Consider the following 12,843-nt stretch of genomic DNA (forward strand, 5'->3'; position numbering starts at 1 on the left):
ACCAAGTGAGAATTTCTAGCTCACATTAAAATTTGCTGAAGACGTGCTGATGTGTTTTTCTTTTTCAAAAAGGGCTGCTGCTTTTAGGAAGAAGCTATGCACGTTGTCATGATTTGTTGCTTGAAAAAGAACATAAGAAAGTAAGCACAATGTGTCAGGAGAAAGTAAGCACAGTGACAGGCAGTTCTTTAGATAGAATGGCTCAAGTTACTAATTACAAAAAGCGCTTATTAACATTTAACATTATGAGAGTTAAGTTAGGTCCTCTTCGAACGAATGGCTGAGATTCTTGGGAGATGGCAAGACGTCATTAATAATAAAGCTTGCTCTGAATGATTCCATCACCCATGGTTCTTTCTAAGAAATCTTCCTTTTTTCACTCCTTCTCAAAAAAAAATTACACATTAAATACATTAGGGGGTTCCCCCCGCTCGCTTTGCTCGCCAGCCAATTCACGTCTCTGCCACTCGCGTTGTGAAGAAGGGGGCTGAACGCACCCCAAAGAGACGCGGTCACTCCTCCAAAATCCCCACATAAACGGTTATACCATGGGAAACAAGTACAGCTTTGTGTTTTATTGCTAGTCGCGGGTGTGGTTAAGTCTTTTGCCAGAAAGTCCCATCTTTCGAGAAGTGAGTTCTTGATATTTTTTAGTTTATAATTTAAAAAATGGAATAAGAATCTGAAAATCTAACAACATCACATTAAAGTTCGATAAATTCTGAAAAGAATGATACCAAACATATATATGTAGGTTTTAAAATAAGCCCAATTTAAAGCGTGACATAAAAATGTCACCGTTGCACTTTTAGGCTTAGGATTTTATATACATATAGAGTAGATATACGTGTATATATATATATATAATATAATTTTACTGTCCTATACAGTTTTTGTTGCAGACATGATAACAAACTAGCAATGTGATATCTTTAACAATTGATAACAAAGAACTCTTGGTGCCTGTTTGTCTTTTCTCCAGTTATTCAGGTTTCCACCTGCAACCTAAAATGAGCACTTTGGGTTATTGGCCTGTTGTGGGGTCTCAAACACCAGTGTGTGAAGAAACGCTTTGTAACTTTCAGCTAATATTGTGCTGGTACAATAAACCATTCTGTGTTTAAATAGTAGCTTTGCCCTCATTCAATTCCATATTTAAAAAATCTCTGAAAGCAAAGGACCTTACAGCATTGAGCATGAGAAATATTTTCTCTTGCATAATAGAAAAGGAAAAACAAGCAATGAAACATACTAATGATATACAGTATAGAAATGGTAAATGAAAAAATAACGTTTAATAAGGAATGAGTGCAAAGCTTATTGAATACTCAGTGAAGCATTGAAAATTAATTGATGTCCATGGTTGCCTACATGTGAGCAAAACATTGACAGTTTCATTTGGATTGAAAAGATCTGGAAGAGGTCCATTACTGTGTGACTACTCCAAGGCAGACCATATGCCACCATAGACTCCACGAAGAGAAAGAAAAATGGACTTGGAAAAGGCAAGTCAAAAAAGAATTATTAAACATGAAACGTTTTGTAAGAAACCAGTATGAAACAATCTTCACAGCAATAACTGTTTGCTATCCCAAAATGATAAGTCGTGTTCCTTGATTTAAATGCTGAGGGGATTTTCAGATTTTGGTAGGTAGATCTTTCCAGAGTTTGGATATCTAAGAGCTAAAGCCTCCACTCTACAGTAGTTTTATTTATTCTGAAGATTCAAGATTTCTGCATCTTGAAATTTTAATGTTGGCCCTGGAGTACAAGACACTAGCAATGTTATACAAGGAAAGGAGGTGTTGGGAGGAAGGTATGGGATGGAGTGGGAGTGCTAGACTATACCGTTTAAGACTTTACTGTATAGGTGAGAAGATGGAGTTTGAAATTAGGTCTAAACCAAAATCACTCTCGTCTTCATCTCCTGTCTCTCCGTCATATGACCCTTCCCAAAATTCTCTTCCTGAGCTCCTTCCTTGAGTACAGCAACAGGAGACTCTCATTCTGGGTTTTGTAACTAGCATGGCTCATGAAATCAGTAGAATCTCTATTATCACTACCTGTGCTACCTGTCTTAAATGGGGTGAAATCTAAATAATCAACACACATTTCAGCGTTAATATTTGCGGTGCACCATGCAATGCATACGGTCTGTCTCTGTTGCATACTCATATGTCTCTATGCCATTTGGTATGGGATTTGTAAAAGCAGTGATAATGTGTTAGAATGACAAATGCAATGAATTTTACTACTGAAAAATGTTTGTGATGTGCCATCTTTTGGAATGACAGTGACATAACAACTGGACGGACATACAGACAGACACATCCTTTTATTAAAGTAGATATTTCCATTTATCTTCTCAATAGCACAATATTTTAAAGAAATAAATGTTATGCTCTCAGATACAACAACATAAACGCAGTGCTAATTGTTTTTGGTAATCTTCTCTTTTCCCCAAAACTCATCCCACAAAGCTGGGCATCACATTTGACTGCTCAAACGTATTAAGAACCTTGTAACCCAGAGAGCAGGTTAAGGCAACAAACCAGAGCAGGCTAATAATTTTGTGTCTACAAATATTCTAAGGCGTACCTTGGTGCCTTTGAGTAGATTTTCAAATGTCAAGAAATCCATATTTTGCCACTCTGCAAATTATTATCATAGAGTTCTTATCAGATTTTCTTCTTTCAGATATCTGATGGCGCGCTCATTCAACTGCCCTCAGGAGGGATAGCCCCTTTTAAGTGACTTAGAGAGGATATCCAATTTTTTCAAATGATATTCCACAGAATTTGCTATAAGTCCAATTAGTACAGTAAAGTGCTTTTACTTTTATTGTTTTTACTTTGGGGAACTGCAGCTGTAAGAGTTCAAGTATTAGTAGAGTATTTTAGAACAGCATGCTCTGTGGTTTGAGGGTCTCCTTCAAAGCGTGAAGGGAAAAGTTAGGATGAGATATGTTGTGTGGCCTAAAGTATAAAAATATAGAGCCATTATTGTCACGTGTCCAAAGTACAGTAAAATTCTTTTTTGTGTATATGAATAAACATTGTCCCTTGTCGGAAAAATCTCAGAACACATTCCTCAGTAGCAATGTAAGTTAAATTAACAAGAGATCAAATCATAAAAAAGAACTTAGAAGAAATAACTTGGAATAACAACAACAACATTTATTTACATAGCACATTTTCATACAAAAAAAGTAGCTCAAAGTGCTTTACATAATGAAGAAAAGAAAAATAAAAGACAAAATAAGAAATTAAAATAAGACAACATTAGTTAACATAGAAAAGGAGTAAGGTCCGATGGCCAGGGTGGACAGAAAAATTTTTAAAAATTCCAGACGGCTGGAGAAAAAATAAAATCCGCAGGGGTTCCGGGCCACGGGACCGCCCGTCCCCTCTGGGCATTCAACCTAACATAAATGAAACAGTCCTTTTTGTAGTTAGGGTTCTCATGGAGTCACTTGATGTTGATGGTCAAACAGACTTCTGGCTTTTAATCCATCCATCATTGTTGGAACATCACGGTGCTTTGAGTAGATGCGCCACCACCAAAATGACACCAGAAAAGGAAACAGAAGAGAGAGTAGGGGTTAGTACAGATTTTAGAGAATAGTTATTGAATGAATACCATGAATAGTTATTATAATGAGTTGGATATACAGAGTATCAGGATTTTAATTACAGTGAAGTTATGAGAAGGCCATGTTAAAGTAATGTGTTTTCAGTAGTTTTTTAAAGTGCTCCACCGTATTAGCCTGGCGAATTCCTATTGGAATAAAGAAGAGTTCTGTGATTGCAAGATTAACCCTATCTGTATGTTTCTATTCTTTACATGAGAACATGGTAAATGTCATGTACCTTACTGAAATATATTTTTATGCTGTTTTATTAGTTCATTATTATCAATGTAACTGTTTTATAACAGCTGCTCAGATCCAGCCTCAGGGTGCAAATCCTGTACCCACATGTTTTAAATGTGCAGTTTACAAGTTCTCCTCATGTCTCCATGGGTTTGGGCTAAGAATTAAAACATAAAAACACAAAATTTTGCTGAGCTGTTAAGATATTTATGTTTTCTTTACACTGAACTTTTATTTTGTTTTGGTGACATAGGTTTGAGTGTTTGTTTCTCATTTTGAAACTAAGGACACATTGCATTGATGGGTTTCTGTTGTTCATCATCAGAGTTTAAAGCTGATTGGATGAAGATGAATGGCATCAGGTCATCCTTACTAGGTTCACTATGCATACATTGTGCACCATACAATTAAAATAAAACTGCAATTAGTAAGAAGCGTTCATACGTCAAGGCGTAAAAGGAATGACATAGTAAGAGCAGCGCACTCCAGCAAGCAAATGAATCCTTACAGATAGGATTCTGATTACATCCTCTGTAAAGTTTTGACTTTTATCTTTCAGCTTCTTAAAAGGAAATGGTATGTGTGTTTAGACTCTTTCTTACATGTAAAATTATTCTTTTGAAAATCTCAGCCTTCGAACAGACCTTCAATTAAGATGTTATACAGTGGCTATAAAAAGCCTTCACCCCCTTGGAAGGTTTCACATTTTGCTGTTGTACAAGATTGAAATACAGTGGATTTATTTGGAGTTGTTTCCAGAGAGAGCTAAGTCAAATGCTCCTTTATCTGAGATAATAGGCAAGAGAGCAGCATGGCAGTAGAGCAGAGGCACCAAGATGCACATCAAGATACTGTGAAGAAAGGAGGGTTAGTAATGGACAGCATGATTCTGCCACCACCATGCTTCACAGTGCTTAATGATGGGCAGTTTTCAAACACTGTGTTTAGCCTGATTGCCTACAACCTCAGTTTTAGTCTCATCAGAACACAGAACCTTCTTGCAGCTTACTTCAGAGATTACTTCTGAAATATTATGTGATTTTTTTTTAACAGTGGCTTTCTGTTTGCCACTCTCCCACACAGCTGGGGCTGGTGAAGCACCGGATACCACACAGCTGGGGCTGGTGAAGCACCCGGATAACTGCTGTAGCTTGTAAATCCTTCAGAGATATCTTGGTGACCTCCCTAATTAGACTTCTTCTGGCATGATCACGGTTTTTGTAGACTCCAAGCTCTCGAACATTGGCAGCAGTGCCATACTCTTTACATTTCTTAATAATTGATTTAACTAGATATTCAATCACTTGGATATTTTCTTGTCTCCTTCCCCTGACTTGAGCTTTTCAATCAGCATTTCATGGAGTCACTTGGAGCGTTCTTTTTATCTTCATTGTGTAGGTTAGGTCACCATACGGACACACCGAAAGTTGGCCCTTCCAGATAAGGAGCATTTATACTGCAAGCAAATGGAAACCCAGACAGGTGATTTCCTTTGAAATAAGCTGTGGCTTCTTAAACACTAGAATCCCTGAAGCTTACGAAAAAAGTCGTAATCCTGGGCCACCTTAAATTCCTTCGCACCTCTTCATCAGTGTATTTTGTTTTGCTAATGTGTCAATCAGCACAGACAACAAGCAGCCTGCTATCCCACCCTCCCCACCGACGCAGCTGTAGTTCTCCTAGGTCAAGTCTGTTTATCGGGGTGCGATACGGCAAATAATATGTCATTATTTGGAATACATACTGTACATTGCATGTGTGTTCCATGTTGACAATGATCTGGATAAATGTAAGATGACAGGAAATGAGGTAAGAAATTTTGAAGACATAACTAGAATAGAAACTTTTTTCATGTTATAGTAAAAATTGATAAAATGTTGACGTGAAATATATAATGAAGTTCAAATATCAAATAAACACTTTCACAAAGGGTATAACAAATTGGCTGCACCAGTGATAATTTTGAGGGGAATGATTGTGCAATCAATTATTTTGTTGAGCTACGTCATTTGTATGAAAATGTGCTAAATACATAAATGTTGTTATTGTTGTTATTTTGTGCTCTGTATTTATAATTAATTTAGACCATTTTACACAGATCTGTTTTCACTTTGACATTAAAGAGTGTTTTCTGTTGATCACTGCCAAAAAAAGCCTAATTAAATCCACAGTAATTTAATTCTGTATAACAAAAAAACTGTGAAAACTTCCAAGAGGGTGAGTACTTTTTATGGTCACTGTTTTTATTCCAAATGAACTTGAGAGAGGCAGTTTCATAGACCGTCTCAGATAAGCTTAGAGCTGTGCAGCCCCTGGACATTTAACATATGAAAATGTATATAAAACAAATAATTATTTTTATTTTATGTAGCAAGCACCATCCAAAGGCACTTTACAAGTCCAGATACATGACAGCACTATTTATTTATACTTTTTAGAATTGTAGCACATGTGGGTCAGAGAGAGTAATGGAATTGTCAACGTGGTCCTTCAATGTCCAGCTCCTTATCCACTTTGCTACACTGCCTGACTTGAGTGAAATAAAGCAACATTAGAAGATTTTCCCATGTGAACATTTATTGAATAGGCTGTGATGACTTTCATCGAACCCTCATAATATGCTCTAATTTATGAGCCTTGTTTTCTTACATGCTCTTGCACTTCAAAAGTTATTTGTTTCCATCTTTTTGTTATCATATTTTAACAGATGTGAATTTTACTTGCTTCAAAAGCCAATAAAGGAGAATAGTTATTGAGCCAATGAAAGGTTTAATAGCCTATAAAGAATTTAGAATTTACCACAACCAGCAGTGTGGTGCAGGGGAGGGAACATTTTGTGTGGAAATAACAGTGGAGAAACCAGCATGACTTCTATATTGTTTTAATGCAGTAGAAAAATTCAGGCGCATTTATAGTGACATGATTTTGACAAGAAATGTTTCTTTGCTTTGTTGGAAGATGAGTATATGGCTTTGGATTTCTATAAAAAATGAAATGCAGTGTTTCTGTTGTCCCCCAATCAATCCCCCCACCCTCCCAACATGTATTGCTTCTTTGCAACTTCTCAGCCCACTCAGCTGTGCCTAGCGCTTGTTTTTCTCCTCTCATTTTTTATTGTATTGAAGACTTGTTTTACAGCGTGAGGTGCTGCGGGACTCCAGAAGTAACCTGTTATTCTCTGGTTTTTCAAGCCACAATTGATTTTTTTCTTTCCCTTTAATGTTGACTGCAATGCCTGCAGAGAGAGGATTGTAGATTTTCTTTCATATAACTATAGAAAAGGCAAAATAAACCTTTTCCACTCAAAATAACTGAAGAAAAACACATCAAGATGTTAAAAGTGAACTATGTGTAGTTAAAGATGTAAATGTCCAATAAACACTTATTTCATCAATACAAATGGAGTGTCTTTGAAAAAAACAAATACTTTTTTCTGTGTCAGTGAACTAATTACCATGTAAGTAACAAGTTCAATCCCTAATGTAACTTAGGAAGAATTGTAAATAGTCCATTGTAGCAGGGGATATAATTAACGCCTCACAAGTTCAGGGACGTAAGGTGAATCTTCCCCTCCTCCAGATGGCTTTTCTCTAGCCACTGCTGTTTCTTCTTCCATCAACACACACACTGGATACATTAGAGTACTATTGGCCTAGTGTGAGTGGTGCTGGCTATGGACAAGAGTGACACCGACAACAGAGGGGCATCTCACACAAGCTAATGTGCCAAATTTTGTGTCTAATGCTGCTGGAATAGCGTTCAGCTTCTTTTGACCCTATAATGGAAAATGTGAGGTCAGGAACATGATGGAAGATCATAAAAATTAGAAGCAGTTTATAGAACGAATTTCCACTTACAGATCTGGGCTGCATTTCATAAAAGCATCGTAACACTAACGACATCGTAAAATCTATCTTAAGATCGATCGTTAATTATCAAGTGTTTCTCCAATCCCATCATAACTAATGTAGCACGTTAAATCCTTCTTAACCTGCGTGCTCCTCGACCCAATTATTAATGTCTAAGCATTTCTTAAACAGGCTGCCTCTTCTGCAGACTGTAGCTGCAGGCATCAGTCAACACACGGAATATGTTAAACTCACATTATGAGAGATCTTATATATATATATATATATATATATATCATTTTTTCAGTGTTTATAATTGTTAATGTCAGTAATTCAGACTGTTAATAAATACAAATTTATAAGTTTAATAATTTTGTATTCTTTAAAAGTTTTGAAGAAGTAGTGTTTTATAGTAGCAGCTTGCTTTACTTTCACAGAGACCGTTTTCTGTGTTACAGTTATTTTTGTGGAGAAGCGTGAAAAAAGAAAAGGAAAGGACAAGAACTGAGTGGATACGTTTGGATTGAGATAGTATGGCTACAATAAAGATAGCTGACCCAGAAGAATTTCCATTGCATTCTGTGTCTCTGACCACCAGCTCACAAACCCAACACGTGCATTTTATTTAAAATAAACCAGTGGGATGGAGCAGATAGATAGATAGATAGATAGATAGATAGATAGATAGATAGATAGATAGATAGATAGATAGATAGATAGATAAGCACATTACAGTCTGAAAAAACACCAGGATCATTAAGAAGGAATAAAATTCAAAAAACAATTTCTGACTTAGCAGTCACAGTCTGACTCACAGTGAGGCATTATGCAGGAATATTGCTGTTGGTATAAAGGAGCCCCCATGGCACTTCTTAACATACTTCTGATGAGTAATTCATTTGCTGAAATTTGTCAGTGTTACGGTGAGGGGATGTGCAGCCTTGTTCATAATGGCACCCAGTTTTGTTTCAATTCTCTCCTTTGCTAATACCACTAGGGGGGATCCCCATTCATATATCTGGGAGCCTTGTTAAATCACATGTAAAGGCCCTCTGCATTGAACATACAGTTGGTTTTGCAATCACTAAGAATGTTTTTAGAGATACTGTGGCAAGGTGCCCTGAGAGTACCCACAGTGTCTTCATTGAGCTAATTTGGCTGTATCTTAAAAAAGCGAGAAATGATGAGTTAGCGGTGGACTACTTGGTGATGGCAGGTATCTCCCATGTTTATATCTGTTGATGCCTCTAACTGACCCTCACACAATACAACCCAACACATTCGCAATCCTGCAACATGTGGAATGCAAGGTGTAGGCCTAGCTATATGGAAAACATGCTTCTGCTATCTCCATGCAATATCCCCATAATAGAATAAAAAAGAACAGAATTGATACTTAACAACTAAGCAAACCGTGCTCTGTCTGAAGGACTGTGGAATTTATTTAATGCATAATGGTATTTTACTTCATTTAGTGGAAAAATAACAGATTTTTAAAATGAAATATACTGTATACCAGGCTGTCCAAGGGGTGTCTGTGTATGTGAGAGACAGTAAAATAGTTTGTGATGTACAGACTTCATTGTATCATCCCACTTTTGTTGTCCTCGCTGTTGGAAAGGCTGCTGCGTGTCTTAGTAAACAACAACACTGTCCTGACATGTAAAAGCAGATGAACAGGATCATCTTAAAAAAGCATCCTTTTCTTTTATGATGTGTCTATCATCTCCTTTGCGTTTCTCTTAGAGACAACATGTGCCCAATTTTGTGCTTATTTATACTCTGTCATATTTGGTTATTAACTTATGAAGTCATGTTTACATTTCAGTTTTTTTCCTTCCACTGTGTAATAACACAAACCTATAATGATATTATTATCAATCGACAGACATGCAGGTTAGGTGCATTGGCGATCCTAAATTGTCCCTAGTGTGTGCTTGGTGTGTGTGCCCTGTGGTGGGCTGGCACACTGCCCGGGGTTTGTTTTCTGCCTTGCGCTCCAGCAGACCCCCGTGACCCTGTGTTAGGATATAACGGGTTGGATAATGGATGGATGGATGCTTACATTTTTTTTTGCAGGCCACTTCAGTGGCAGGGTTAATAAAGTGGCTGTTTAAGAGGGGTTTTGTGAAATGCACAAAATATGTTAAATGTGTGAATATTAAAGTTGCTCATGAATTCCTAAGATTCATTGTATTTGGGAAAACAGCCCTGTTAAGAACAATACAGCAAGCATTGAGCAGAATATCTGATTGTTTGAGTTTTGAGAGGTGCCTTAAGTTAACATCTTCAGATTGTTTTGAAAAACTAAGCACAGTCATTCGTGATGGAATTGAAAAACATAGTGAAATATGATCAAATTAATCACCTTGATTGGTTTCAAACTAAAGCAATCAAACTAATCTAAATTGTCTCAGGAAATTTAAAATGAGATATAAAGAAAGATTAAATTAATTCAGGTTGTCTAGACATTTAAAATAACATACCAGTCCAGCTTAATCCAACTAAGACAATTTAAAAAAGCAATTTTCAAAAAATATTGACAAACAAATGAAATTATGTTCTGACAAAAAAAAAATACAAAATAAATGAGAAAACTAAAACAGACTGTCTTCTGTTCAAAAAGTCAAAAATTAATGTGCAAAATTCCTTCAGATATGAAATAGGATTGTCTGATCTCAAAAAATTTTGAAAGAAATACAGAAAACTGATCAAGCTAATTGAGATTGTATTCTTTCAAGAAAAGAACAATGTGATCAAATTAAACAATGGTTTCTGCCAAGAAGTTTAAAAATCTGTTTACCAAAACAGTCAGATAAATGCATAAAAGAGATGCATAAAAAGCATTAATCTAATCCTGATTGATTTTTGCCTATAAATTTAAAAAGTGACATAGGAAACAATCACATTAATCTAGAAAATGACTAAACTAATGCAGTTATTGTTATTGACAGTTATATGTGTAGAGTTACAATATGATGTCTTCTGGATGTAAAGTTGAATAAGCAAATTGGATCTTTTTAGTCATTTATTAATTTTATCAGATGACTACAAAAACAAAGAGCAATTTTTCATCTGCAATATATGTGAAAATAATGTAACGTATACCACCATGCATAGTATTTTTTGTTCTTTCAGAATTTGTTGAAGCAAGATGCAAAGACTAATCTAGTTATTATTATTTTTAATGAAATGTCCACAGGTATTTAATTCCCATTTCATGACTGTAGCTCTGTCCAGCCTGAGCAATGTTTGCTGTCTGTGTGCTCACCGATGGTTTCTTTTGCTTGCCCCCTCAGCCCGTGTCTGTGATGAGCTTCTGCGTTGCCAGAATGGTGGAGTCTGCCACAATCATCAACGCTGTCAATGTCCCGCCGCCTACACTGGAATCTTATGTGAGAAGAAACGGTGTGAGGATGAGCTCGGAGGTTGTGACCGCTCCAGTTCTGGCCAGGGGGCACTCTTTGCTCCTAAATTATCTGTTCTTGTGCTGCCACTGCTGCTGACTGCACTGTTGCAAGGGTCTTGTTACCCCCTAACTCTCTAAGTGCTGATGAACTTGTGTGCTGGCTTCAGCCTCCACAGAATCGGACCTTCTTTATGGATGGAATGTGCCAGAGAGAAAGCAAAAATCAACAAAACAAATTCATTCATTAAGAAGAAGAAAAAAATGATAATAGACAACTGAAAATAAGAAAAGCAAAATTATACAATGAAGCTGACATCGCAAAAATTAAAAAAAAAAAAAAATTACAAAGGCCGGTGAACTAAGCCATAACTTAAATTATTTTCCTGGAGAGAAGACTGAAGACCAAGGACGTTCTTCTGCCTCATCTAGGCAGCCGCAGCAATTTCTGCAATCGCAAAGCAAACGGCAGGGCCACTTTGGGTCGCTTCTGAAAACCTTGAGCAAGTTTGCTTTTGGCTAGTCTGACGCAGTGCAATACAGAACTGTCCAACGTGCGTGTGTGTATGTGTGTATATGGACCAACCAAACAAAGGCATTCTTTGCTGTCAGTGCATTGTGGATATAAGAAATCCATTCAGACTGCCACCTTGGACCCTCTAAAGTCCCAAAACCCTGTATAATCTGTGCTTCTTGTGAACGTTGCTCTGTAACCCTTGTTGGTTGAAAGATTTCTTTTGTCTGATGTTAGTGATGCACATGTGTTATAGCCAACCCCTCCCTCCACAGCCCCACCCCTCCGCAAAAGCAAGTCCAAATTAATCATAGTATTGTCTATCGTAGGGGCACTGCGGTACTCGGACGCTAGTGCTCACCTGAAGAGAGGAACAAACAGAAGAGGTTATAGAAATGTCAATGTAATTTATTCTTTTGTATACAAAGTTATTTTCTTGAAAGACAAAAATGTAATATGTAGATTCTTTTGTAATACTGACAAGTTGTGTTAAAGAGGCAACATGTTAATATATCTAATCCTAAGTAAATAGAAGAAATGTTTTATTTTGTGAAAATTTGTTTTAATTATTTTATTTTTTTGTTTCAGAGATTCCTCTGTATTGGCAACGTGCTGGCATCAAAGAATATCAGTTTACATATATACTAAAGTGTAATAAGATTCCACCAAAGGACATTCTAAATGTTTTCTTGTTGCTTTAACACCAGGAAATTTAAGTGAATAATAATAAAAAAAAAGTTCTGCATAAATTGTGTTTATTATTTCTTTGATAAATCCTCATTTGGGAATGTCTCTGATTTAATTTCTTTCATTATTAGTACATTTGGATGTTATTAGTACATTTGGATGTTAATTTCTGCCATTGACATTACTGCGGCACCATTTTGGATAGCTGTTTCACCACGGCACTGCCATTTTTGTGTGTTTTTTTGATAGCTACAGTCATTTTCACTTATGGTTAGTCACGAGTAAAACAGGCAAGTTGTGATTCACGTCCAATTTTGATAACGTCACACTAAAATTTGTTATGTAGGTGATTTTGTAATTGCATAATTACAAATATTGCATAATAAAGAGTTCCTCGGAGGTTTTAAAGGAGTGTAAAACTAGGAAAACTGCTCCCTAAAGCCACATTCATACTTCTCTGTTTACTTGCGTACTTTTCTACAGCTGTGTGAAGTGCACACTCGCAAAATCAAATCTG

The 12,843-nt window shown here is 36.5% G+C and overlaps 1 protein-coding gene across 6 annotated transcripts in view; it reads left to right on the top strand.

Moving 5' to 3' along the window:
- ntng1a (netrin g1a) overlaps nt 1-12,401 on the top strand; it is a 510,418-nt gene extending 498,017 nt beyond the window's left edge. For 4 of the 6 annotated variants that reach the window (XM_039735641.1, XM_039735643.1, XM_039735644.1 and 1 more), the window contains one exon: nt 11,019-12,401. In XM_039735641.1, the coding sequence (XP_039591575.1) occupies nt 11,019-11,266 (248 nt within the window). In that variant the 3' untranslated portion in view covers nt 11,267-12,401. The remainder of the gene's footprint in view (nt 1-11,018) is intronic. The other 2 variants (XM_039735647.1, XM_039735645.1) reach the window with 1 other exon arrangement.
- Nucleotides 12,402-12,843: the final 442 nt, after the last annotated feature.

The sequence above is a fragment of the Polypterus senegalus genome, chromosome 14 (assembly GCF_016835505.1).
Source record: "Polypterus senegalus isolate Bchr_013 chromosome 14, ASM1683550v1, whole genome shotgun sequence".
NCBI classification, from domain to species: domain Eukaryota; kingdom Metazoa; phylum Chordata; class Cladistia; order Polypteriformes; family Polypteridae; genus Polypterus; species Polypterus senegalus.